Source organism: Branchiostoma floridae, chromosome 2, assembly GCF_000003815.2.
Source record: "Branchiostoma floridae strain S238N-H82 chromosome 2, Bfl_VNyyK, whole genome shotgun sequence".
Classification (NCBI taxonomy): domain Eukaryota; kingdom Metazoa; phylum Chordata; class Leptocardii; order Amphioxiformes; family Branchiostomatidae; genus Branchiostoma; species Branchiostoma floridae.
The window spans coordinates 8,882,842-8,910,356 of NC_049980.1; the positions used below are offsets into that span (position 1 = coordinate 8,882,842).

The 27,515-nt window shown below is 40.2% G+C and overlaps 2 protein-coding genes across 6 annotated transcripts in view; one reads left to right on the forward strand and one right to left on the reverse strand.

Annotated features, from left to right (window-relative positions):
* Positions 1–12,925, reverse strand: part of LOC118410306 (ceramide transfer protein-like) — a 42,149-nt gene extending 29,224 nt beyond the window's left edge. For all 5 annotated transcript variants that reach the window (XM_035811880.1, XM_035811878.1, XM_035811879.1 and 2 more), the window contains exons 1-5: positions 12,520–12,925; positions 3,262–3,378; positions 2,549–2,650; positions 1,599–1,731; positions 1,199–1,309 (exon numbers count right to left, since the gene is read on the reverse strand). In XM_035811880.1, coding sequence (XP_035667773.1) covers positions 1,199–1,309; positions 1,599–1,731; positions 2,549–2,650; positions 3,262–3,378; positions 12,520–12,756 — 700 coding nt within the window. In that variant the 5' untranslated portion in view covers positions 12,757–12,925. The remainder of the gene's footprint in view (positions 1–1,198; positions 1,310–1,598; positions 1,732–2,548; positions 2,651–3,261; positions 3,379–12,519) is intronic.
* Positions 12,926–13,061: 136 nt separating this feature from the next.
* On the forward strand, positions 13,062–26,142 carry LOC118410304 (DNA polymerase kappa-like). Its single transcript, XM_035811876.1, has 14 exons — positions 13,062–13,404; positions 14,995–15,164; positions 16,924–17,043; positions 17,538–17,690; positions 19,458–20,118; positions 20,695–20,819; positions 21,297–21,463; positions 21,995–22,027; positions 22,204–22,300; positions 22,623–22,794; positions 23,194–23,769; positions 24,381–24,509; positions 24,972–25,038; positions 25,162–26,142. The coding sequence occupies exons 1-14, from the start codon at positions 13,266–13,268 to the stop codon at positions 25,250–25,252; spliced, it is 2,700 nt and encodes an 899-aa protein (XP_035667769.1). The 5' UTR covers positions 13,062–13,265; the 3' UTR covers positions 25,253–26,142.
* Positions 26,143–27,515: the final 1,373 nt, after the last annotated feature.

Sequence of the window (27,515 nt, forward strand, 5' to 3'; positions counted from 1 at the left end):
AAAAGTTCAACGTTCCTCCGAGTGAATTTTAAACACTCATCATTTTCAATTCTGCTGATGACAGTCAAGCTTTAACTGATACTGAACTGAAAACCAAATTGTCCATATGAAATTGATAACAGCATTAACCAAATAGACATGATTAAGATATTGATGCAGAAACCTTCCAAAGGAAGGACAATGCCATTCATGGAAATATCATTCCAACCTTGCCAACTCAACCTGATGAGCTTACTGGGAAACCGGCCGTAAAATCATCTTGAAAAGTTCAACGTTCCTCCAAGAGAATTTCAAACACTGATCACTTTCAATTCTGCTGATGATAGTTAAGCTTTAATTGATACTGAACTAAAAAAAAAATTGTCCATATGAATTTGATAACTGCATTAATAAGATAGACATAATTTAATTACAATAAAGACAGGTTGCATCTCTATTTAATCTCTCTGATGGCACTAATCTTGCTGGGGCCAGGATTGCGTGTTGTGGGGATATTTGAGGATCAGCTCCACCAGACGAGGGGAATACTCAGACTGGCACAAGGTAAGACCCCATTCCTTTTGCAATTAACCTCTCCTAATAAATGCCAACCCCCATCTATAACACACCTGTACACATATGCATGTGGAATACATAAATACCTCACTGGTTGCTATGCTGTACCTTGAGACTATTTATGACTGTAGTTGCTGAGTCCTATCTATAATCTGGACAGCTTGAATAAATGAAGTTCATGTACCAGTTTACATACTGCTATGACTTGTATTATCATAGTACATTTAACTGATTCTGTACTTAAAAACTTACTAATAGAATGATGTAATGCATAATAAATACAGTTAGCCAATTCAAATCAAAACTTAACATACCAACCTAAGGTCAGGTTTGATAAAAAAAGAAAACAAATTTCTTGCAATTTTGTATGAATTATGGGCAAGATTTAAAGCATAATTTGTCCCATAAATTTCAAATATATCCATTATACATTCATCAGGATCTATACAGTCATGTATAGTACATCTTCAATTGTGTATTAGTGAGTTTCTAATTGAGAAGATTGAAATTTCCAAACTTGAATTTTTCTAGTCATGTTAATTTTCAGAGACCGTATCCTCATTGGACTGTATAGATCCTGTGTAATGATACAGATTACAAATTTTCTGAGGAATTTTCGAGCATGCATGATCATCATGATTACCTTTGTTGCCATTGTGGTGATTGTCATGTTTGAGATGATTAGGGATCTCTACAGAGTTACGAGGGGTACCATAGTCATCCTCATTCTCATCATCAGCCTCATCCTCCACCACTGAAACACACAAAGTTGCAGAGTCTAAATGAGCTGCCAGGGGGCACTAATGCAACATGTGGGAGTTACTTCCAAATCTTCAAGCAGATGTAAGGATCCCACTCATTTTGTTGCCTGTTTTTCTAAAGAGCTAGACGGTTAAAAAATGCAATATTAGGAAAAAGCAGACGTAAAATACTGAGAATGAGCTAGCCAAATTCTTACAACTGCTGAAAGATAGTCATTCCACACAGACAAATGGGAGAATACTAGACTGAAAGTTGGATCAAGACGTCTAGAGAATACTAACGAGTGTCGTTGTCTTCAGATTCAATTTGAGTGGCGCAGGCATCAAAGTATCCCTGCAGGGCGTCCACCTGGCGGCACAAGATGTCTCGGAACGTCTCCATCTCAGCCAGCTTCATCTTCAGGTTCCGCCCTTTCTGTAAGGTTAGAGATGAGAGAACTCAGCACATGGAGGGATCTAGCTAGTAACTTTTTAGCATAATGGGCCACTATGCCATAATTTGTGACCACCACCCTAAAATGAGGACCACTAATTTTCAACATTTACTTGTTGAACATTATGTCAATCAAATATGAAAAATTATGATATGCCAATCCAAACTGACCAACCCTGGGAGTTAAAGTCACCTCATGGGTACCCTTTACAATGCCAACTTTATACTTAAAATCTCACTGCAGAACGGCCAAGACCCCCCTTCCACACACCCCCAGATTGGTCATTTTACCCTTACCATTAAGCTAAAATAAAATCCTGGCTAGAACCCTGACATGGGCAGGAGAGGATTTCTTCGCCAGGGTGCTAGCGAGTTTTTAATCTTAGCTTAATAGTACTGGAACTGGAGTGGTAGCAAAACAACAAATCTGAAATCGGGCCAGTCATGCTAGATTCTATTCTGCACAAAGGCCACACAAAAATGTTTACCATGTACATGTACATGTATCTCTTATCTCACCATGAACACTTTTACATTTGTAGATCACCATTATTAAAATTGATTCAAATAAGATATCAATACTCAGTATACAGTGTTATACACTGCTGCAGTATTGTAATGATCTGGTAGATGGCACTGCTAACCTCTTGCCACTAAAAAGAACTCAATGATGTCAATGACAACTGCTTTTAAACTATCAACATCAAGAATATTTGATGCAAGGTCTGTTGTACTGTCCCTTTGAACCTATGATCTATGATACACAGGTACAGAAATCTGCATGAATACAAGCGGCGACCTTGAATGAGCTGGTAGAGGCAGTGGACAGATTCGCTGAGGAGACAGAGAACAGGGAACCATGGCGACGCAGCCCGCTGTCTGGACCGTAGCCAGCTGCATTCTGGATAGATACAGAAATTGTCAGTGAAGAGACAGGCCATGAAAAATTAACAGGACATGTTAGATGACATGATAACTTCTCCTTATCAACTTGTAATGTGCTAAACAGCAAGTTCTTTCTAGTCTTTCACATGAAGTCTTTCACATGACAAAAACATTCGTTAAGTTGAGATTTTATTGTCCTAACAAGAAAATCTCTGTCCCAAAACAGAGAAACAAATTCTGCTGATATATACGAATAAATTTATGATTTTCATTGTGCTACAATTGCACTAGTGACAATGTATGGCAATGTACAGATAAAAAAAGTTACAGTATACTCAACAATTTTAAGTTACTGCAATACTAGTACAATACTAGTACAATACTAGTAGACTGTATCAACTAGAATCTATGGTTGTCAATAGAGGGAACTATTTCACCAGATGGAGTATTTCGATGCTACTTTGCGACATTATATTTGTATTTATCATTTAGGAATGGTACAGTTTCCTTTTAGCATGGTGTTATAGATGTATTGACCTAGGTGACTAGATAGAGAAGTACAGTTAAAGACATGGACACCTGCATGCAATTGTCTCACTTGAGATGACTATGGACTGGTGTGTTTACCTTCTGTGCTTCCAGTGCTGCGACCCATTGCTCCCGGTGGTCTGTGTTGTCGGACCGCAGGTACCATGTCGTCTCGTTCACTGTCACATCGAATCTGTTCTCATCAAACTCATGGGGCTGCAAAAAAGTACCATTATTAGTAAGAACTGTAAATGTAGGGTCATACAAATAACTTCCAGTCAAAAGTTCTGCTATAACCTATAATAAGACTTGGACTAACTAAGTCAGCTGAGCAAGTATTGCAATAAAGTATATTTTCTCAATCAGAAAAGGTGCATTTTTCTCGCTTTTCTTCATTTTGGTTTAGAATTAATATCTATAAATCATACAAATAAGTTAAAGGTGTTCCAGCATAAATCTATCAACAGATGCTTCCTGTCTTTCTGGAGTGCTATCTCCTGGGACAGTTTATCTGATGGGATTCCACAATCATCTGGGTAAATTGTTGGCATTCCATGAAATTGTTGGCATTCCATGAAAGGATCTCCCTCAGTCTGTTGTTGTTTATCAGTGTAAACATGAGGGTCTGCATGGGGGGTCCTGATAATAAATTTAGAGGAACCCCCTACGTATTTCATCAAAATCAAGGAAGGCAAATATGCAGTTGGTCGCCTCACTACGAATTACTAAATAAGATGGATTTCCTACAAATTGCGGGAAATCAAAATAGGAAGGAGCATGCAGGCCCTCAAACACAATAATTCTATCTATGGGTCATTACATAGTTACCGGGGTAACCCGTAGTGTAACAAGTCTTCTCAGGACATACAATTCCTATAAACTTTATAATAAAGATTTTCTTTAGCAAACAAATCATAACATGTTTCTTCTATTTCGATTAAGAAATATACATGTAAAAATATTCACAATTTCACAAGATCATGTCATACAATCAGGATTAATATTACAGTCTATGGAAGGGGAGAAATTTCAATGTATGGCTATAAGTATAACTACATTTTGTACATGTTATTGATTCAACAGGTTTTGACCTCCTCAACAAGGCAGGCCATGCTTGATAGGAAACAAGTGTCCTAAATTAAAAACAGGTTCCCTGGGGAACTAGGGAACAGGGTATATGTAAGGATTCATTTCAATTTTATATACTAGTAATAACTAAAATGATGTTGCCTGTGAGGAGTTGCTGCTCATCTGTCACATCATACTGATAGTGAATAAAAGCTAGTGCACCTTCATGTTATCTAATAATATACATGTAATGGACGAACAACAGTTAGACTACATATTAGATATATTAAGTGATAACATGCATTCCCTTCTCATAATTAGATCTGGCACAAATAGATTTTATATCAGTTCACTTAAAGTAAAACCATCTGATTCTAAAGAAAGGAGCAAGAAAACATCCCCCAAATGTTCCTCTTAATTCCGAACAGGTTTGGTACTATGGTAGTGAGGAAAAATCATTAACTGTCGATGACCCACATTACAGCCCATCATCTCCGGATGGAGGGGTTTCACTTATAAGGATACGCAGTTCTGCATTCATGATGTCAGGGAGTAAAGCACAAAACTATGGTCACTACCAGTACCAGACACCATCCATCTAACACATGCAGACACAATACATAACTATCCTGGCTGATGGTGATAACTGTGTCTAGACTTGGAGGCTCGCAATCATTCAAGCAAGCACTTATAGACTTAATATTATTTGTTGTATACTAATGTTATCTTTTGAATCATAAGATGTATCAAATTCAGTTTCAATCAACAAAATGTATCTCCTACTAGCTAAATCATCACGTGCACTCTGTAGCAAGTATATGATACATGTACTGTAAATGCAGAAATGTTCGCAGTGGTTTTATGTCCTCGGTTTTCCCAACTTGGCCATTTCACCGCGAACATTTTTCCATTATAGTTTTTTTTTTTACTACAGTCTATGGTGCTGCCGCGAACTTAAAACAACTGCGACACTCCATTTTCCCGCTACCACAAAAGTAAATCCCCACAAACTTAAATGCATTTACAGTATATATATATTACACAGAACATATATATCATGATGCACAGGGGAAACAACCAAGTGACAGCTGTTATAGGATAAGGCATGTTCTATACTGCAGAGTTTATCATAGGTGACAGGAATAAGGGCTGGGCAAGAAGACATCATATTTCCTGTGCATTCTGGTATGAAACCCAATATGGGATAAGACAGGGAACTTTATCATACTCTCTGGCCTGTAGTGACTCTACATGCTGTGAAATACAGACAGAGTATCGAAACATTTCTAACAAGCAGGACAATTTTAGACATGCAGAAATAATAAATTGTTGATACTGATACTGTGATGGGGGAAGAAACCGATTTGCTGGACGTGATTTGGACCTATATTATAACATCCAAGAACTGCGTCCAAAAAAAAAATGAACAAAGCAAAATATCTCTAATTATATTTCAGCCATACATAGTATGGTGAAATATATTGTATTCGTAATGTTTCTTTCTTTCTTTCTTTCTTTCTTTCTCCTGTCAAATCTTCAAAGTGATTCATCTCCGCCGTTCCTGGACCGAATGACCTGAAATTCGGCACAGGGGTAGAGTGGGCCAATACCTTGATGCTTTTTTCCCATTTTTTTCATATCTGCCTCTAAAATGATTTTATTGAGATTTTTTGGTCAATTTTAGACCAAAACTGTATATTTTGGCCCCTGTACCCTGGTATTACAACCAAATGAGCTGAAATTTGACAGAGATGTGCCTTGATAATGCCCCAATATAAATTCGATAACCCTTTTGGTGTACAGTACAACAAAATGCTTATTTTTGCGATTTTTTGACCAATTTTTGACCAAAAAAGGACACTTTTGGCCCCTGTACCCTGGTATTACAACCAAATGAGCTGAAATTTGACAGAGATGTGCCTTGATAATGCCCTCATATAAATTCAATAACACTTTTGGTGTACAGTACAACAAAATGCTTATTTTTGCGATTTTTTGACCAATTTTTGACCAAAAAAGGACACTTTTGGCTCCTGTACCTTGGTATTGCAACCGAATGAGCTGAAATTTGACACAGATGTGCCTTGATAATCCCTTCATATAAATTCAATAACACTTTTGGTGTACAGTGCAACAAAATGCTTATTTTTGCGATTTTTGGCCAATTTTTTACCAAAAAAGGACACTTTTGGCTCCTGTACCCTGGTATTACAATTAAATGACCTGAAATTTGGTATAGATAGGCATTAGATACTTGGTAACACGATTCAAGTAAAATTTTTGACATAAACAACTTTAAAATGATTAATTTTGGCACTTTTCTGAGGGGAAATTTGTTTTCTTTTGGCCTCCTGACGTGACCTTCCGTGACCCCGCACAGAGCCACACCTGTGCGCGTCAGCCGGAGAGTTAATTGAATCAAAGACCTAGCCAATCAGCGAAGAGGAGGCCAAAGGCTAATTAATATTCATAAGCGGGGCCTCATGATCCCGTATATAGCAGTGTTCCCGCCAGGGGGAGCGAAGCCCGCCCAAGGCTCTCGCATTTTAGACTATTCAGAAGGCTTTATATTGTATCAGTTCTTAGTGGCATATCTATGATAATCGCAGCAGTCACGTAATTTCTCTTCAGGAGTTTAGCGTAACACTATTTCAGGTCAAACCGTCAAAGGCAACTAAAAACAAACTTTAACGTTACTGAGTTCAACAGCACTTATAACTTGTTATCCGAAGTTGAAACGCTAGCGATGGTATTTTCGCTGCGCTGTTAGCTCCGTGCGACTGTTGTTGACGGTCTTATAACGGTATATTTTGCACCCCTGTACCCTGGTATGAGTAACATTTGGTATAAATAGGCATAAGATAGTTGGTAAAATGATCCAAGTAAAATTTTTGGCATAAAGTACTGTAAAAGGCTTAATTACAGCACTTTTTTTATGGGGAAATTGGTTTTCTTTCGTTCTCCATGCCATGACCTTTCGGACGTTCACCCCACAGAGCCGACATCTGCACCTGCGTCTAGCCGGCAGGAAGAGTTCATTCAATTAATGGTTCAGCCAATCAGCGAAGAGGAAAGCGAAGGCTAATTAATATTCATAAGCGGGACCACACAATACGTTAACTTGAAGACTCAGGCCGTACAGACTTCTCGCCAGGATTTTTTCAAAGCGTCGGACAGGGGTCCGGGGGCCGCCGAATGTCCCTGACGGGGTCCAGGGGCAGGGCCACTGTGGGGGGAACCCAGGTGGGCGAAGCCCCCCCGGAAGCTCTTGCATTTTAGACTATTGAGAAGGCTTCTTTTATCAGTTTTTTTAGGGCCATATCTACGATAATCGTAGCAGTCACTTAACATCCATTGACATAGTAACGGTCGGTTTACTGCAATTTCTCAAGCAATGCTAATTTGGCAAATGATCAACGCATCATTTTCTCCAGTTACATGTTGCTGTTACAGCTTACCTTTGCCACTTCTTCTGTGTAAATTATTTTGTCTCTCTGGTCCTGCTAAAAACATAATATCGTAATTGGAACACACCGCGGAATTGCACGGAGAACGGGCGCGTGGTTGGAAGGGGGTGCACTATACCGGCCGAACGAAACACGGCACAATTAACTGCCGCTATGTACCTTTATAAACCCTCTGTTGTTCCTTTCTTTCCTGTTAGTAGTTACACAAAACAAAAATCTGCATGAGCATACAAAAAGTCATGAGAAAATGGGCGTATACTGACAAGAATTTTCATTTAATTTTGGTCCGTCACAACCGCTATGAAGTAAAACTTAAATACTGCTGGCCGTAGCATTAAAAATGGCGGGAAAATGGCGGCGTACGTTCAATTTGACCCATTCAGCCGTAGATCCGGGCGATAATGCAACGGTTCCTCACACTTTTACACGAGTTGTAGGTCACCAAAAGAAATTCAAGATTGCTGTTGAATCATGCTCGTCTTGTGCCGTGAGCACATGTGATTATTATCTACAAATCTGGCGATGAACGTGACAGTGTGTTTGTCCCACGACGAGCTCGCCTGCCCCGAAAATGACCTGAAAACTTTTGGCCTTGTTGTCTTCGAATGCATTGTTATCGATGCTTTGTAAATCATGTATTGGACACCTAGATGTCTGAAGTGTGCATACCTCAGAAATAACTATTGTTGCATGTGTAGATCTCTTTAAGTTCCACTATTTTTAATCGACCGGTATAAGGCTTATGACCGGTATTATGCCAATGCATGTTACTTCTCTTCAGCAGTTTGACTTTAAAATATTTCGGGTCAAAGCTTCAAAGACAACTAAAACCTCATAAACAACAAACTTTACTTAGCTCAACAGTATACAAAAATATTGTACGGGTTGCCATCCTTAGTTGAAGCGCTTATTTATAGCGCTAGTATCTTCGCTGCGCCGTTAGCCGCCGTGCGACTTTTGTTGACGGTCTGATATCCCTACGTCGCCGCCTCGCTGATATTCCCACGGACATGTTTCAAGAAAAATACCCAGCAAAAAACGCTGTTCTGCGTCAAATTCTATTCTATAAAACATGTGGGACTCAGTGTTACAGTCTAAATATTTTGTAGAAGCACCGCTGTGGGAAAGAAGGTCCAAGCAATGTAAAACATCACGTAGCATGAAGTTCGCTGTCAACTGGCACACAGCACATTACATGTTTGAAACTCTAAGTCTAATCAACAGCCGTGTTTGATTGATAGCCGGCGGTCCTTTGATGAAGTCGGCGAAAGGTGCGTTAGTTAGAAAATCTGCGTTTAGTTTTGATACGTAATTATAAGTTTGACAGTGGCGAGAATGATTATTTTCTCATCAATATTTCTCTTCAGAATTATTTGAACTTAATTGTACATCTAAACAATTGGCTTACCTGTGCAATGTTTATATGATTAATGATCAGTGTACTGAAATCATGTGTAACGTATGGCTCATAGTCAATAGATCAGCATTTTCTCTATAGTGACCACCTGTCTGTAGTGGCCACATTTCTATCACTGGACTGGAACTTGCGAAAACTGCTGTATTTTCTCCAGAGCAAATGTATGTGTTCCTAGTGCTGTTGTTGTTTGACATAAACTTTGAACATTTAAATTGTAAGTAACTTTAAACTGCCAGAGTTTCAGCCCAATAAAACACTCTCAGCGCCAGGGTATGAACAGATTGACCAGACAGACGAAAATAAATCCTCGAACAAGGTTCAATCGTATCTTCCGGGTCTGGCAGGAAGTTGTTAAACTAAAATAAGAATAGGCTCGATGGCTGATTGCATACAAAGTAAAACAGTTTAACAGTTTTACAGCTTGAAGAAAACAAACGCTCCTACAGTACCTGCACCTGCTTGATAATCATTAAATCGTATGCCCTACTTGAATAAAAAAAGTTCACTGCAATAATAAATGTACCCACATTACAAGGAGCTTATACTTTTTTAAACTTACACCTAGTTATCATGCTGAAAATTGTTAATGACATTACATGAAGTCATTCAACAATTTTCAGTCATGATGAAAATTTTCTGAATGGAAGGTGTGATTATTGTCATTTTCTGAAAAATAGAAGCAAGCTCTGTTTTTACCTGGAATCAATTCACAATACCAGTCCACTTTGGGGGATAATGTACTGTTAAGAGGATGTTCCATTTTTGCGCAGGGGTGATTTGGAACAGTCCAATGTTGCGTGGGAAGGGGTATGGCTGAAATATGCTGTATTTGCTCTTAAGCAAATGTCGGCCTTTCTAGTTACTATTTAGACATCTTTATGGGGTAATCTTGCCAAAGAAGGCTAAATAAAGTAAAACTGATTGCCTGAATCAAGCCGGGGTAGTCTTAATTCATGTTTGACTCCCTTCTGTAACTGTTGGTTCAGTTTTGGAGGACGCCCTTAACTAGTTCAGTTAAGGTCAACAATAGCCACAGGCAAGTTAGGCAGCCCTGGTTATGTGCAATGAACAGCCAAACTAATAATGAAAAAAAAAGAAGATGAACTGGCTACGAAAAACATACAAGATAAGTGCAATATTCAAATACCAATGTTGGTTTGTCTTGAATGAAAGTCTAATCTCATCAAGAAACTTTTATAGCCGTTCATTTTCTAAGCTTATTGAATATTGGATACAGAAGAAAAACCAAACATGTCAAATAATAATAACAATAATCAACTAGACAGGATCAGGTACAGACAACCTAAATCTCTGGACCTAAACCTACACCTAGGACCTGGCAAAACTGAACTGGTATCCACCCCTAGACACTGATATCTTTTTGTAACACAGACCTGTGCAGTGTTAGCCTGGAGTCCAGCCTTGTTTGCATTAGTCCGCTCCCTAACAACCTTCAGGAGCGGATTTAAGTTGAAGTGATCAAGGCTGAACTCCAGGCTAGTACTGTAAATGCAGAAATGTTCGCGGCGACCACTTCGACGCGAACTTAAAACCACTGAGAACATCTTTCCATTACACTAGAGTATGACACTGCAGTCTATGGCGCTACCGCGAACTTAAAATCACCGTAAACACTCCATTTTCCCGCTTCCGCGAAAATAAATCCCCGCAAACTTAAATGCATATACAGTACTGTGTGCTGTTATGAAAACAAGTGTCCGCCTGTACAACCTCTACCAGCATGCAGCTGTATATAACTGACACAACAAGGTTATCGGTAAGGTGACACTCACAAGACACCAAACCATGGGCTGATCAAGCACAACTTGTTGACTAGTCTGCACAAGGAGGGCAATGTACATGTACATGTACAAGCATACTGAATGATTACTGATTGGTGTCTTTTATGTTTTAAGTTTTGTCCTTTGGAGAGTCTAAGTTCCTTTTTGTATGCCCTTGTAGAGCCAATGTTAACTAAAACTAGTAAAGATTATCTCAATGGAGATTTAGAATTTACAGTCATACAGAAAATGCAGAGTACACGTGTACATATTGTAAACATTTACATATTGATTGAAAGGACGAGGCAGTCAGGATAATTTTTGTGTACTAAAATACTACTATTGACAGGATGTTTCTGCCAATAAGATTGTTGTACAGAATCTGTTATTAATTTTTTGTGTGAACTTTTTAACAGGATGTTCCTGTCAATGAAATTACAAATGATTTTTCTTTTTTCATTCCAATCATTGGATCAATTCCTTTTTTTGTTTGTTTGTTTGTATTGCAATTTGCATACTTGGTAAACAACCCCATGGCATATAATTAACATCAGGTTTGTACTGAAGAGTACAAGCTGCATATCCTGACAGATTTTTTATTTGAGCCACGCACACTGGGATGGTCCCCTACTCTTTTCAGTTTAAGTACCAGTATGGTGGGTTCTTTAAGTTTTGATCGAGGTGTAAACACGGGACCTCCCCTCCATTTGACGTCCTACAAACAAACCCAAGGGATGGCTAGGTACTCATTCTCACCTGAGCGAAGTGAGGAAATTGGGGCAAAGTGCCTTTCCCAAGGGTACATTACCGTACAACATCAATGGGGCACGTCAGGACATTCAAACCCAGGACCTCTAGTCCAGGATCTGGGCTTAACACCCTACTATTACTATTACACTGCCATGGTGACACTTATAGAATAGAATTCTTCTGGCACAGGTTATGTTTTTACTTAAAATACATGATAATTGGTTTAGAATTACAAATTCACACTACCTGTGTACAATTCACATCCCTGTTTCTACCTTATATGGTTTGAAAGGAAAGGAAAGGAAAGGAGATAGAACCAACATCCCTTTGTCACTTGTTACGCCCACAGACCAAATGGCTCAGTGGCAGTTTGCTGACTTCACGAGTGACTGCTTCTGAGGGTATGGGTGACTCACACACACAGGATGCACAGACACGTTTTCTTCGCATCACATGCATGGACGGAGAATTTGCCTACATTTGCTACACTACAACCTGCTAGAAGTTCATCTTAATACAAATTCCGTTACCATTCATTGTGTGAATGGCATTTGAAGTGGGCTGATAACGGTATCAACAATTTTTCACGCCATGCATAGACGTGTACGCATACACTTTTGGTATGTTATTTACAACAAAATCCAAGGCTAGTTTGGTGGGACTTTTTGTACAGCGACAAACCCTAGCCATGAACTTGCCCCTCATGCGTAAGCAGCATATTGGTGAGGAGGGGTGAGCGAGATTTTGTCACCACGAGGGGAGGTTGTACTTGTAGGATTAAAATGTGATCCTAAAAGCAAACCCGCACAAAATTTCGCATCGCCATCCATGCTGACAAAACACCTAACTCGTGGCACGCAGCTGGAAAATTTACCTGTATCAAGGCCTTTGCCAAGCTTATGGATCCTCTGCATCCGTATTCCGTTTCGTTCTCCGACTTGTAGTAGCTCAGAGTCCCGTCTTTGAGCACCAGATATCTATCCTGCCACCCGTGAATGTAATTTGTCCACTTGGAAAGAGTCTCGCAAATCTCCGTCGGTGTGTTGGCCAAGTCCTCGTCGTACGACGAATTCTCCTCCTCGTCGGTCGCATTTAAGCTGTGGTCAGACATGTCCTCGTCGACAAAAATGTTCTCTAGACTTTCAAAACTTGCTTGGAAGAGCTGTAGAGACCGTAATATTTGAACAAGAGCGAGCTAGGCGTCAAAACATGTCAGCGAAAAACGCCTACAAACACAAACTTCTCTTCTCGTCGGCCATGTTGGCTGTGACGTCACCACATGCATCGATCGATCAAAAATTTTCACGTGGACGTCACAAATATCCGCCTGAGGCGGAGGATGATCCAAAAATCAATAAAAATCCATCTTTAGCGTTCATCAATAATTCCGGGACGATTTTTGAATGATATTTCATGTGAGTTCCTTGTGTCACGTGACAGATGGTTTGAAAATATGGCGGAAATGCACCGTCATAGTGACAAGCGTCCATGATATTATTGTGTTGCTGATCGACTACTCGTTCGTCTTCCTTGCTGTTGTCAGTTTTACTGAATGCCAATACACATTAGACTTGGTAGGTTGTAACATACTGCTTGTGGGGTCTTGCCAAAGCCTGAGAAATGGAATCCTGTTGGCAGGATCTGGAGGGGGAGGGGCAGGAGGAGGAGGAGGAGGAAACAGAAGAGGATTGGCTGGCTCCTGTGGATGGCAGGGAGGCTCAAGAGCACCATCACACACAAGGATCGGAACCTTCAACTGGTATTCACATCTGAATAGTATATAATCTGCATATATACCCCCAAATGACCCCGCGAGGGGCAAAAGTAGGGGGGGAGCTGAGGCTCCCGGGTTAGGGCGGAAGTGCTCAACGTTGGGAGTGCTTACAACCGTGCCAGGCAGGGCATTCCACTCGGGAATTGTGCGTGGGAAAAAAGAGTGTTTGTAGATGTCGGTGCGTGCGAATATGTGTTGATATTTGAAGTCGTGACTACCCCGGGTGCGCCCTTGGGCAGGCTTCAGAATATTGCTGGCGTCTATGTTAATACTAATGTTGACTACTTTATAGAAAAAGGTGAGGTGGGCGTTCCTCCTCCTTTCGGAGAGAGGGCGCCACTGCAGGTCTGAAAGCATTTGTGTCATGCTGCTAGTCTGCCGGTAGTCATTTAGGGTCACTCGGGCTGCCCTGCGCTGGACGGCCTCCACCGCCTGTATCCCTTTGTTGGTGTACGGGTCCCAGACGATGGCACTATATTCCAAGTGGGGCCGTACCAGCGCTTTGTAACAAGCGTAATAAAAAACGTACATGTGCTGTGGTAAATTGATTTGCATTCTATAATATTTAAGTTAGTCATCATCATCTGGTTATGCTCAGGTTGCACAGTTTGTGATCTGTGTGAGAATTCAAATTCAACTTGATTTTAATTTCAAAGCTGTGATCGTAGAATTCATTCAGAATCATGCAGAGCTGGCTGTAATTTGTAATTTCAAAACAAAACAAATTCTAGACTGTCCAACCCCAGTCTTTGTCAAGAAATATCTGTGGGACCGCGTAGCTCAGTGGGACCGTGTTCGCCCCGTGACCGAGAGGTTGCGGGTTAGAATCCGCCTGCCGTGTTACCGATCTTGTGCCTTTGGGAAAGGCACTTTACACGGCTTTCCTCACTATACTCAGGTGAAAATGAGTACCTAGCTTCGGCTCACGGTGATTTACATCATTCACCCGGACGGGAGACCTGGCGCATATGAAAGGGTATGTCACCCCGTGAGGGGCGGTATAAACCCGTCGTGCGTAAACATGTGCGAACATGTGTGATCACGTCGACCGATGATGTATGTTCGTCTGTATCTCTGTGGATCTGCCGCTACCAGCCCAAAGCTGCATAGGCAGATCCGTGTAATGAGTTGTATCATTGTCAATAAATAAAATAAAGAAATATCTGTGGCATCCAATGTGCAGATATGAAAACAATTGTGGCTCTCAGTGTAAGTTGCAGAAAGTCCATGTCACCCCCAGTCTCTATTGAGGGATGTTTCACGTGGCTGCAAAGCCAGGGATGATGTAGATGGCCTCTTTTATTCCTCTCGCAAAAAACTCTGATTCTAACTCCAACTCCAAGATTATTTCTTTGTCCGGGAGACTCTATATGTATATATATGTATGTGAAAAGATTTTAATCTTCCTTGTTATATAGTCTGTCACAAAAGGAAAGATCCTAAGACCAGTGGGAGTCAGTAGCAATGCTCACAAATAATTCTGTTCAACGTAAGCACTAGTAAAAACCGGTGTTATTTTAATGATGCTATGACAGTTCTTGTAATTTGTTAAAGATGTTTGTGCCCCTCTTCCAGAGTCATTTTCAAGTCCTGGTACTTCAGTGACAAGTGAGAGAGCCAGCAGTGCTGGTACTTCTGCAGAGGGCACAGCCATCATGACACGCATGGAGCTGAACACCTTCAAGGCAGGCATGGAGGGGCTAGACAAGGAGAAGATCAACAAAATCATCATGGAAGCATCAAAGGTAAGTAATTTCTACATTTGTACTATATAGATTAAACATTTAAATTTGTCACTCGCAAAATGTGTCCAAAACGACTGATATATATGACATTGTATGCAAAGTCCCCCAGTATAATACGCTCCATACATGCAGTATATCTTAACTGTGTATTATAGTATTTATACCTGCCTAGATGTCTCTCAAACACATTACTACTTTTCAATGTGGCTGATGTACATGAGGGTCTGCATGCCTTTTTCCGTTAAGCGTTACGAGCCATTTTAATTCACCGTTAATCGTTACCGACCCGCTCGAATTCAACGTTAACCGTTATCGGTGTATTCTTCGTGAGGCGTTATTAGTCATTTTAATTCAACGTTAATCATTATTTGTTATCCCGAATTCACCGTTAAGCGTTACCAAGAAATTCTTCGTAACCCGTTATACACCCGTTATACTATACACACGAAGTCAAATGCCAGATAGAGCCCCTGAAATTGCAGGAAATGGCGTTTCAAAGGGTCCAGATTTCAAAATTTCTCCGAGCCTCCCGGCCTTCGGCTCTGAACATAGTAAAATATGTTGCGGAAGCGTCGCCCTCAAAACTTTATCACTCATACAGATTTCAGTGTCAAACATAGCTTAGTTTCGGGCAAAAAGTTCTCTTAGAATGCAGAAAATGAGGTTTCTCCGGACCTCCATTGCGACGGCTTGCGCCTTTGGCGCTCACGACGACATGGCGAAAATATGTTAGGGGCGTGGGTTTTCGCACAAAAAAAACTTTTCTCTCTATAATAAAATGTCATTTAATTTAGCTTCGTCTTACGGCAAAATCTGTCCTTCAAAATTCAGTAAATGGCGTGTCAGACGGTCCAGATTTTAAAATTTTCCCGGACTTATATTGCAACGTCTCGTGATCGAAATGGTAAAAATATGTCGGGGCTCTGGGGGTGGAGGCCAAAGCTACGAGTATAATCATGTGTAATTTGATGAAAATGTCAAAATCAACCTAGCTTAGTCGGTCGGCAAAATTTGCCAAAAATGCAGGAAATAGCATTTAAGAGGGTCTTGATTTTTAAATTTTTCCGGGAAAGCATCCCCCGGACCCCCCTGGAATGGGTGGTGCCTTCGGCGCTCGATGTGCTGAAAAAATAGTTCAATCGCCCCATAAGAAATTTGCTGCCGCCGTCTCTGTGGCGGACCGGTAATCTCGAACCAGATCCACGGTGCGTAATGTATAGTATCAAACTCCCCATTTGACTCCCTTAGCCGGCTATAGTCCCTGGCCAGCTTTGATACTATCTTATGGCACCGTAGGATCTGCTTGGAGATTAGCGGACCGGGAACTCTGCCTCCGTCAATTTACAAATGTCATGGACATCCCTGTCATTCCTCCGGGGTTCTGGGCACCTTGTGCTTCTCACAATGTATTTTCACCCATTGATATAACGACTCTAGCGTTGTATGAATAGGAATGCACGTCAATGTTACTGTTATGCTTTGTAACTCATTCTGAATTTACCGTTAAGCGTTACCGGGCCTCCTGAATTCACCGTTAAGCGTTACCGGGCCTCCTGAATTCACCGTTAAGCGTTACCAAGACCCCCCCATGCAGACCCTCGTACATGTTTGTAAGTAACAGGTGGTGGATGAATAAGTTTACCGTAGACTTTATTTTTGACTTGGAGTTGGACAGACTCGCAACACTACCATGTGTTTTACTGTTTACAGCTCTTGAATATACTTAAGCATGACTGTTGTTTTTCCTTCCTTGGTTTAGGGCTCAAGGTTCTATGAGAATGAGATGCGGAAAGAGAAGCAGATGGCCCAGAGGATATCTGCCATGATGGACAGACTGGCTTCCATCACACCACAGCAGCAGAAGGAGGCTCAACTTCAGGTGAGTGTGTCTGTCGGAAAGTATGAACAGATCTTGGTTCAATTTCTGAGGCCTATAGTATAGCTAGGGAAAAAAAAATTTTATTTCCTGTTTCAGTCCTGAAGAAAGTTAGGGTCGGTAGGTACGGATTATCTTTTTTACAACACTTTATTAGACTATAGAGATACCATACGGTTTAATACAGTGAAATTCTAATGCATAAGGACAATTATATTTTCAATGTCAAACTTTGATTTTGTGCATAATGGTTACAAATCTGTGAAAACATTTGTCGTTCATTACATAGGATATATAATAAATCAGACTGGAAACTCTGTGAAGCAACTGACAAAACCAAACATTGAACATTGAATACATATGATACAAGCATTTTAGGCCAAGTCAAAACCTAATTTCTCGGATGCCTACAGCAATTGTTCTGTCCATTATTTTCTTCCATAAATGACCGTGTATTGAAATGTATTTACTGTACTCAATCATGTTTGTTTCTTCAGGTGGACAAGATGGTGGAAGACCTTGTGGAAGGAAGAGACCTGTCTCGTACTATAGTGCACCTTGACATGGACGCCTTCTATGCTGCAGTAGAGATGAGGGACAACCCTGCACTGAGGGACAAACCTATGGCTGTGGGAGGCATTGGGATGCTGGTACAGTAGAAGCCAGTTAATTGCACAATGGATTACTGCACACTTCTGTTAATTGCTCAGAATCCGAAAATCTCAAACCAGGGCGGTCCAGCTTATAAATGATAATATATCTTCACATTAATGCTCCATGCGGATAATTGAACAAAATATGCTGGCAAATGGGGTGTGCAATTACTAGTAAGCGGCTTTTACTGTACTGCAATGGGACCATTGTTTTTAACCAAGGGTTTATCACACAATTTATCATCACCATCAGGCCTAGGAAAAAAATGTTGTGTTTCCTGTTTCAGCCCTGAAAATATTAGGGTCGGTAGGTAGGGATTATCTTTTTTTTTTTCTTGTATTCTTTTTTAGGCTGGCCAAAACTCTTGTGATACATATTTCAATACAGTTGAACAAAGTAAACTGAAATGCATGCGGACACTTGTCTTTTAATGTCAAACTTTAATTTTGTGCGGGATAGATACACTTATCCTTCATTAGACAGGACAAGCATTGTTTTACTTCAATAGGAAGCTGGCTGAATAAAAATTCTAAGTGGAAGCTATGTGACTCCACTGCCAACCCCCCAAAAAAGTCTAGGGTCGGCAGGTTTTTTTAGGGTTGGTAGGGAAACAGGAAACACAACATTTTTTTTCCTAGGCCTCATCGGTGTAAGTTTCTTCCAGGCCCTTCTGTCGGCAGCTAGATGGCGGATCTGCTTTGCACAATTTATAAAGTTGTACAAAGGTTACAAAAATCAGACAATCTCATGGACTACTTGAGTTTGTTAACAATTCAAGAAAAAGAAATTTACTGATTATGTTGTACCAGTTGCTGTATTTCACAAGGTAACACGACCAGTCCATGACATGATTGTGTGTCACAGTCAGTCATCTGGGATGTGTATTGTGAAGTGTGTATTGCAGGAATTCTGGAATGATACCTCTGTCCTCCTTGTTTTTTGCCCCTCTATTTTGTACCCAAAAATTGATGATATCTTTGCTCCAAAGTATCTGAAACTCAAATTGTAACTTTTATGTACTTTTTTATTGTTAATTGTATATATTGTCAATGAACTGCCCCCACCTTCTTCATGAAGTCAGAAGAAAGACCATTAACATCCAATTGTTATCTAATCAAACTGTGATTTCCATCTAGGTGTTAATTGCCCTCTGTCCTTTTTTATTATAACCTCCCACTAGGACATACGTGGGTCACTAAATTTGTCCCAAATAAAGACATTAGCACCTTAGATGTTCGTATTGCTGTTAATTTGTCTTTGCCATACATCTGCTTAAGCTTGGAGATTACTTTTGTAGATGTTTTTCGTATATGATAATGAAGGGCAGACTTAACCTGGGTACCATCCTTGTAGTAGTTCGCTCCTATGTTCACTGCTGCTATCTGTATGGAGAACTACTGATTCAAAACTTTTAGTGGTGATGTCAGTTAATGAGCAAATTAAGGATGGCTTCTAGAGCACTCGTTCAATGACAACAGGCCTCCCAAAAGTGGACAGAGGGTGCTTCGGGTGTTGGAACGCCTGTTCGACCATTCGTTAATTCCCTGTTGTGTAGGGACCAATCAGCACCCTTGTCCAAAATTTTGAACAATTCCAGACGTTAGAGATGTCAAAGTTCCCAGAGGGAATAGCAGAGAAACGACTGTAAATAGTGTAATAAACTTCAGAGCAAACTACTATCCGGATGGTACCCTACTAGTAGGTGAAGCTAGGAAGCACACATTATTCAATGTTGTTGACATGAGTTTTTTTTCCCTCTCTAGTCCACTTCCAACTACCTGGCCAGGAAGTACGGTGTACGAGCCGCCATGCCAGGATTCATAGGGAAGAAGCTCTGTCCCGACCTGATCATCGTTCCGACCAACTTCGACAAGTACCGCGCCGTCAGCAGACAGGTCAGGGACGTTCTCGGGCAGTACGACCCAAACTTCGCCCCCATGAGCCTGGATGACGCTTACATGGACCTGACTGATTATCTAAAACTGAGGGAGTCGCTACCTGAAGAAATGAGAACGTTTTATGCCCACGTAGAAGGGTGCGTATCTAAGAGGGATTCTCAAACAGAGAATCAAAATAAAGACGACATGTTAGGAAAGACACAGGCTGATGAGAAAATGCCTGAAACTTCTGTAAGTTGTACTGCAAACAATGACGAGGTTAGTCCGGAAAAAAGCAAAGTGACGCAATGTCATGATGGCAATGCCTCTACCCAGAGTTGTGGATCAGAAGAAATACAAGAAGTCTACAAACAGTCAACTGAAGACGTCAAAGAAATGGAAGAACCTCTTAGTGTAAGAGAAGATTGTAAACGTCACTGTGAGACTGTGGGGTGTAAAAAGGTAGTGTTTGGCTGTGATGCTGAGGAAGTTGTGAGAGAAATCCGCTTCAGGATAGAGCAGAGGACACGTCTTACAGCCAGTGCAGGTAAGTGTATTGCCTTTACATCAGGCTTTTAGCTATGATTTAATTATAGGGGGTCCAAATTTCTTGGTGAGTCATGGTAAGTGATATAGGCCTGACTATTGTAGGTGGTCCAGGGGCGTGCATCTTCCATGGTGTAGAGTTTTCAAGAATTTTAACTAAGTTAAAATGGTGCATTCTATGGTATCATGAGCCCTGACAAAATTATTATCAGAGAGGTCACATACAGTAGAAGACATCCCTGGTCAATCAGAAAGTTATGCATGTCAGAGGATCTGCTCCTCAGTGTAAGGGTGTCTAGTGTCCAATTTCTTGTTATTTTAAGAAAAGGATGTCTAAAGGATGCCTTGACGCATGCCTGGCTAAAAAGTTAAAGCCTACTTCGTACTTTAAAAACATTTTTCAACTTTTTTTGAGCAGTAGTAAAGGTATACAATGTATTAAATTCTCACAATCTTGCCAGGTACTCTTAGACTGCCACAAAAAAGACACCTCTCAGTTGTATTATATTTAAGTCAAAATTGAGTACTAGTTGATGATAGCATTGTTGAATTCAACCTTGTGTTTTTGAATGTCCAGGTATAGCTCCCAACATGATGTTGGCTAAGGTGTGCTCAGACCAGAACAAGCCCAACGGTCAGTTCTGTATCCCGTCTGATCGTCATGCTATCATGGACTTCATTAGGAACCTCCCAGTGCGCAAGGTGAGGGAGAAAAATCAATAGTTACCTCATTTCTTATAGGTACTAGTGGTAGGGCCAAGGAAAATCATGTTGTGTTTACTGTTGCTTGTTTCCTATTTCAGTCCTGAAAAAAATAGGGTCGGTAGGTAGGGATTATCTTCTTTTTATCTTTAACTTTTTTAAAGACTCTGGCCCAGACTCATACAATAGTACAGTATAACTGAAATGCAATACTAGTACTAGTAGGACACTTATATGTCAAACTTCAATTTTGTGCATAGTGATTAGAATTCTGTTGATACATTTATCCTTTCTTATGCCAACATGATGCTACCCCTAACTGTTACAGCAAGAGCTGCCACATTTGTTTTAATATTCGCTGTATACATGTATACAATGCTATTGTATAGCCTATATTTGAGAGATTAACATGTTGTGTACTGTGTACAATGTGTGAAGTCTATTGATGAAACCATTGATATGTGTTTGTGTTCTCAGGTGTGTGGGATAGGTAAGGTGATGGCTCAGCAGCTGAATGCCCTGGGGATCACCACCTGTACACACCTGTATGAACAAAGGGCCGTCCTGTCACTGCTCTTCTCACCTGTCAGCTCCTCCCACCTGCTGAGGGTAGCGCTGGGGCTGGGGGCCACAAGGATAGAAAGGTAACGTATCCCTCTTTCCCTCTCTTTCCCTTTCCCTCATTCAAACTATTTGACAGAAGATCTGACAAACAGTTATCTGCACTCTTCTTGGTTTCTGTTTATCTTATTGTCATGCCTGTACATTCTCTGACATTTATCCTCCCATCTTTTCTGTTGCGTACCCCTTCTTTCTTCCCCCCTGGACTGTTCCTTGCATGACAGTTTTGGCTAGTCCTGAGTGACCATGACACATGGCCATACCACTTCTGTTTTCTTTTCTTTTCTTTTCTTAACTGTGGTTAGGTCTTCATATGGACCAATGTTTTTCATGACTATTCCTTTAAGTAAAGGTACGTTAGACTCTACTCATCCTAAAATCTGTCTACCTTATTTCCTTACTTTTGAAAATTCAAAGTGGAGGTAAGTACCCAATGCAGCAGAAGTGGAGAACATTGTCGGACTAGATGATAGAAATACATGTACATGAAAATAACATGTAGCAGTGCTTCTGTTGTCATTCCTTCTAATGCAGATTTTTCTTACATCACACAGAGAATCTGAGAGAAAGAGTATGAGTGTAGAGAGGTAAGAAAGCCTCCTGTATCATACAAAATGTACAGTGACACTGCAATTATATAAGTTTGGAAAATATCTACTGCAAACTGTACGTGAAAATGTCAGATTTCATCTTGATGCTGTCAATGGCTGACATTAATATCCACGTTATTCCCTGATCTGTACCTTCTTTTTCTCATTCTTAGGACATTTAGTGAGCTGAGCAAGCCGTCAGACTTGTACAGGAAGTGTTGGGAGTTGTGTGAGGCTCTGGCCAAGGATCTACAGGACGAGGGGTTAAAGGTGAGGGGTTAGATTATGTGACAGTTTTTTTGTAGCTCTGAAAACAAAGAGTTTTGACAATTGTCGAGATGAAGATTTGTATGCGTTTCCATCCCTTTTTTTTATAAAGAGTATACCACCTTACCTGCTAGAAAACTCCCTGCAGTCAAGAAACAAGTCAAGAATCTGAATGGACGTTTTACTTTCAGACAACATCTGATGTTGTTTGTCTTTGACTGAATGAGCCACAGACAAAGTCAGTACCTGGATGCATCTTCATTGACTTATTTAATTAAAACTTCGAACTCGGATATACTGGTATCCTTTTTTTTCATTCACACAGGGCCGTACAATCACCATCAAGCTGAAGACTGTGAACTTTGATGTAAAGCAGAGAGGCCAGACTGTGCCCAGAGCTGTTTCCTCTATGAAGGAGATTTATGATGTGGCAGAGGAACTCCTGAAGATGGAGATACAACAATGTCAGCCCCAACCACTCAGGCTCAGGCTCATGGGTGTGTATCTGACAACGTTTTAAGTTGATTTTATTGTCTATTTGATGATGTAAGTTCTTCTGAATTCGTGGCAGTGCAAAACTACTTGAAATGGTTACCAGTAAGATTTAAAGGTCTCTATAATTGTCAAACACTTTAGACAATCCTAAACACTTTTTTTATGAACTTGAGACTTTTTCCAGTGTAATGTAAGTGCTGTGTGAAGACTATCTGACTGCTGCCTACCCATGTCAGGGAACCCAGCAGTAATATAACCAACTACATGTAATGGATACTACTACTACTACTTATGCTCTGTTGTTTGGCCAAGCAATGAACTTAAATCAGTATCTTTGACCCTTCCAGCACAAAATGTGATTTCTTTATTTTTCAACTGGATGCTCCTATCTCCTTATGTAGGTGTGAGATTGTCCAACTTCCTGAAGGGCAATCAGCAGCAAGACCAGAAGCAGGGGAGCATCACATCCTTCCTCATCAAGCCCAGGCAGGATGTACATGTCAACAACTCTGATTTGCAAGGACAAAAACAAGTCAAAGGGTCAAGTGGAGGTACAGCTGATCCACCTCTGCCCTCTCTTGATCCTGACCAGGAGAAAAAACCTGGAGAAGCTGATGACCATAAACTTTACGATCTTCCAGATCGTTCTGAAGAAGGCACAGACAGAAGCCTTGAGCAGCTACTTCCGTCAACAGGAATCTTCAGTGAAAGATATGCAGAGCAGGACTGTTCTGAACAGGGCCGTCCCCTAGCAGGAAGGAGTAGTACTGAAGTTGCTTACACGTGCCCAGTGTGCAACAAACCCCAGCAACAAAATCTCAGACTTTTTAATGAACATGTAGATATGTGTCTCGCCGGGGGAGGAAGTTTGGTGGAGGCAGAGGAAGAAATGTCACCTATGAGTGAGAACAGGGTTGAAGGAAATAAACAAGAAATGGGAGAGCATGATTTGGAAACTACAAGTGCACAAATGACAGGTACATGTATCTCACTTTCTCTACCCTGGAAGCCAGATTTTTAACCAGGACAGGCAGAGAATTTGTTCAGCAGCCAAGGCAGGTTTTCCCCAGAACCTTAGGCAGGTTTTCCCCAGAACCTTAGATAAGTATTCAGGGAGAAGTCATGCAAGTCAAGCCTCTCCGGTGTACTTATCTATGGGATTCGGGAAAACCAAACAAATTCTGCTGCCAAACAAATTCTCTGCCGGTCCTGGTTAAAAGTCTGGCTACCAGGGTACAGTTTCTCATGGGTTTAGTAATTAAATGTATGGGAAAAGTACATTTTGTACATGTTCATTTATACTGACAAGTGGCATTGAAGAAATTTTTGCGGTGGCTGTTTCGCTGCAAAAATTTTTCCATGGCAGTAAGAGACTATAGACAAGTATAGTGCATGGTGCTACCGCAAACTTAAAACCACTGCGAAAAGCCTTTTCACGCTACTGGGAAATTAAATCACCACAAAATTAAATGCATTGCCTTTGAGTGTCATATACACAATGTAGTAGTTCTTTTTCAGTTGAGCATGTTTCACATGACTAAGAAGTAATAATTACAATGTTTATGTTGTATTTCTGTCTGTCCCACAGACACAGGTGTGGGGAGTGTGGAATGTCCAGTCTGTGGTCAGCTCCAGCCAGGGGAACTGCTGACCTTCAACCAACATGTGGACATGTGTCTCAATAGGGGGGCAATCAAGGACATCATTAAGGAACAAGGTAGCCTGGGTACCATCCGGATAGTAGTTCGCTCTGATGTTTATTATACACCATATACTGTCGCTTCTTGCTCCAACTTTTATTATACACTATTATACAGTCACTTGCCTGCTATTCTGTCTAGGAACCTTGACATGTCTAATGTCTAGAATTGTCCAAATTTTGGACGAGGGTGTTGATTGGTCCCTACACGAGAATTTGTGAAAGGTCTGTTTGGCTATACTTGAGTGTTGAGCCCTACTGTTACAACTAAGAGTTACATTGACAGTGCAAACAATAATCTGCAACAAATTTAGTCTGCCTAGTCAGAGTACTTGGATTTCTTCTGTTTTCTACAGGCTGAAAGATATATTGTGCATGCAGGAAAGAAAACAACACTTCAATAATGACAATGCAACCTGGTACTAGTGTGAAAGGATTCAATTTTCATTGAATTAGTAATTGCTTTGATTTTCTGTTTAGGTTGCTCAAATATTGATGTCCAGAAGCCATCATGTAGTACAATCTCTACAAACAAGGCAGCAAAAAGGTTTGTTGTCCATGGCAATTTGAATGTTAAGTTACATACCGTGCGTTTTTTTCTATGTAGAATCTCATGACGTTTCAGTCATTTCAATATTGTCTTGAACTAGTCTTTCTTTTACCTTCCCAGGTCTGCCTCGCACACAGGATCTTCAGCAAAACGAAGGAAGCAGGAGAAGACAGCCACAAAGACAGCCACATTGGACAGATTCTTTGTTTGAGCAAGGCCACAATCTACATGTATATAAGGCAATGTTGATATGATAACTGGTACATAGATGACATCTGGGTGTGCATCATTTTTTGCTGTTTTTCAAAAAAACAAAAGTTTCAACCACAATGTATATTATAGCAACTGCGATGTGAAAGAACAAAAATAATGTGCTTACTATACCATACTCTGTGTGACATTTGTTCTCCCTTTCTGACCGCTTAGATTTCATTACAAAGGCAACTTTTGGGGAGACAAACTTAACCTTTTTTTTTTATTCGCACGCTTGCATCAGTCCCCAGAGAATGTCACACTTATAATCAAATCAACCTAATGTCCTGACCTAATGTCTTTTGGTTTGAGATGGTACAAATGTATACTTTTAATCAAGGTTAAAGCTATTTTAAATCAAAAGGGCCTTTATCATTATTAAAGCCAGTTGGAGTTAAATTTGCAAATTAATTTTACATAAGGTGACATAAGGCATTTAATGTCGATAAAATACAGTACAGTATTGTAAATTATGCACATTAAATGCCTTATGTCACCTATTGTCAATACCATATGATATAGTGCTGCTATAAAATGGCATCTGAGCCTTTCGCTAACCTTGCAGGAAGTTAATATAATTTTGATTGTTGCTGTTCTATGAAGCTAAGGTGTATTACTAATACAATTTCCAAAATATATGTATGTATTGCAGTAACTGTAGGTAGCCAAGAAGTTAATGTTATAATATATGTAATAAAAAAAAGTAATGTTATATATTGATTTTAAAAACTATGCAATTCTATATCAATACAACATCATTTATGATGCAGCAAATCCACCACAAAATCATATTATTAAGGTGTTAATTCTTTTATTGTATGACAATAAAATATCTATCTTCAGATGAAACGTAATACCAGTCCCTCTTTATTGTCATATTATTTCTGTGTTGGAATTGGGTACATTTTTAACCTCTTTTATTTAGTTGACACAAATGTAGTTGGACTCAAGTTTTACAAATTTTCATGTGTTTGTTTGACACTTTGTGAAAATTTTGAACTTGAGACTACAGATGAAAGGAACAACTACTCAAACTCTACTTTCATTTTATCCCAGGTAGACAGCAGACTTTCAGTCACATTGTGAGAGTTCAGAGTCTCTGCTATATTGGATTAGATTTAATCCTTTGTGGACAGATCTTAATTCTTTGAAAGTTTGACATAAAGATTGAAGAAGCGTTCACAGGAAAGTTCCTTTTCTCTCCATTTCATGATCCTCAATCTCTTCTATTCCTCCTTGTACAGTACTTCAGCACCCTTCTGTGTCACACCACCCACGGATTCGGTCGCGACTTCCGCATGGTGAAATCGATTCTGCGTGCCATCTCCTTGTTGTAGATGTCTCGCATTCTCTCGTAGTTGACCCGTTTCCTGTACTGCCATGGCTTTTCGAAGTAACGTCTTCTCCGAACATCTTCAATGAAGCCCTCTCTTGTCAAGACACTGAAAAATAAGATAACAAGTGAAAGCCTCCATATAAAACAACTGATTTTTTGCCTAAAAAAATCTTTGCCAGCTGCTAGTCTCTTGTGAATGTGATGTCTTCAATCTGTGCACCTTGGATTAGTTGGAAGTCGGATTTAAATTGCTTATGTCACCAATGACACTTAAATCCAACACAAACAGTTACAACCATAATTAGAATTGTTCAATGAAAAGGTTTTTGTACAAAATATTCACTGTTCTGGTGTTATTGAAGATGGAATCTTCTTTCTCTCTTCATTATGCCACAGTCTTTATCTAACGTCCTATCCGAGGGACATCCCTAGGCTAAGCTAGGTACTCATTTTCACCTGAGTGAAGTGGGGAAAGTCGTGTAAAGTGCCTTTCCCAAGGGCACAAGATCAGTGACACTCATGACCTCTTGTCTCAATCACTAGTAAATAACTGATTACGCCATGCGATCTCACAGGATCTTCCGCATCAGTCTCCCAGTTCTTGATTCCTGCTGCCAGGTAACCAACTTAACTTTGCACCCATCCATGAGGACAAAATGATAACAGAAGCCAGTTTGAAAACTTGTCAGAATGTTCTATTGGAATCAAGAACTCGAAGTATGATTCGCAAGGGAATTTCGATGTGTAAATTGTTATAACATCCAGGGATCGAAATACTTTTTTTTTGCTACATGCAAAATTGCAAGTTGGCAAAAATTTTACGTGCAATTTGAAAAATCTACATGCAAGTGGGAGTCTGGTTGTCATGCTGGCGCCAGTTCCTGGT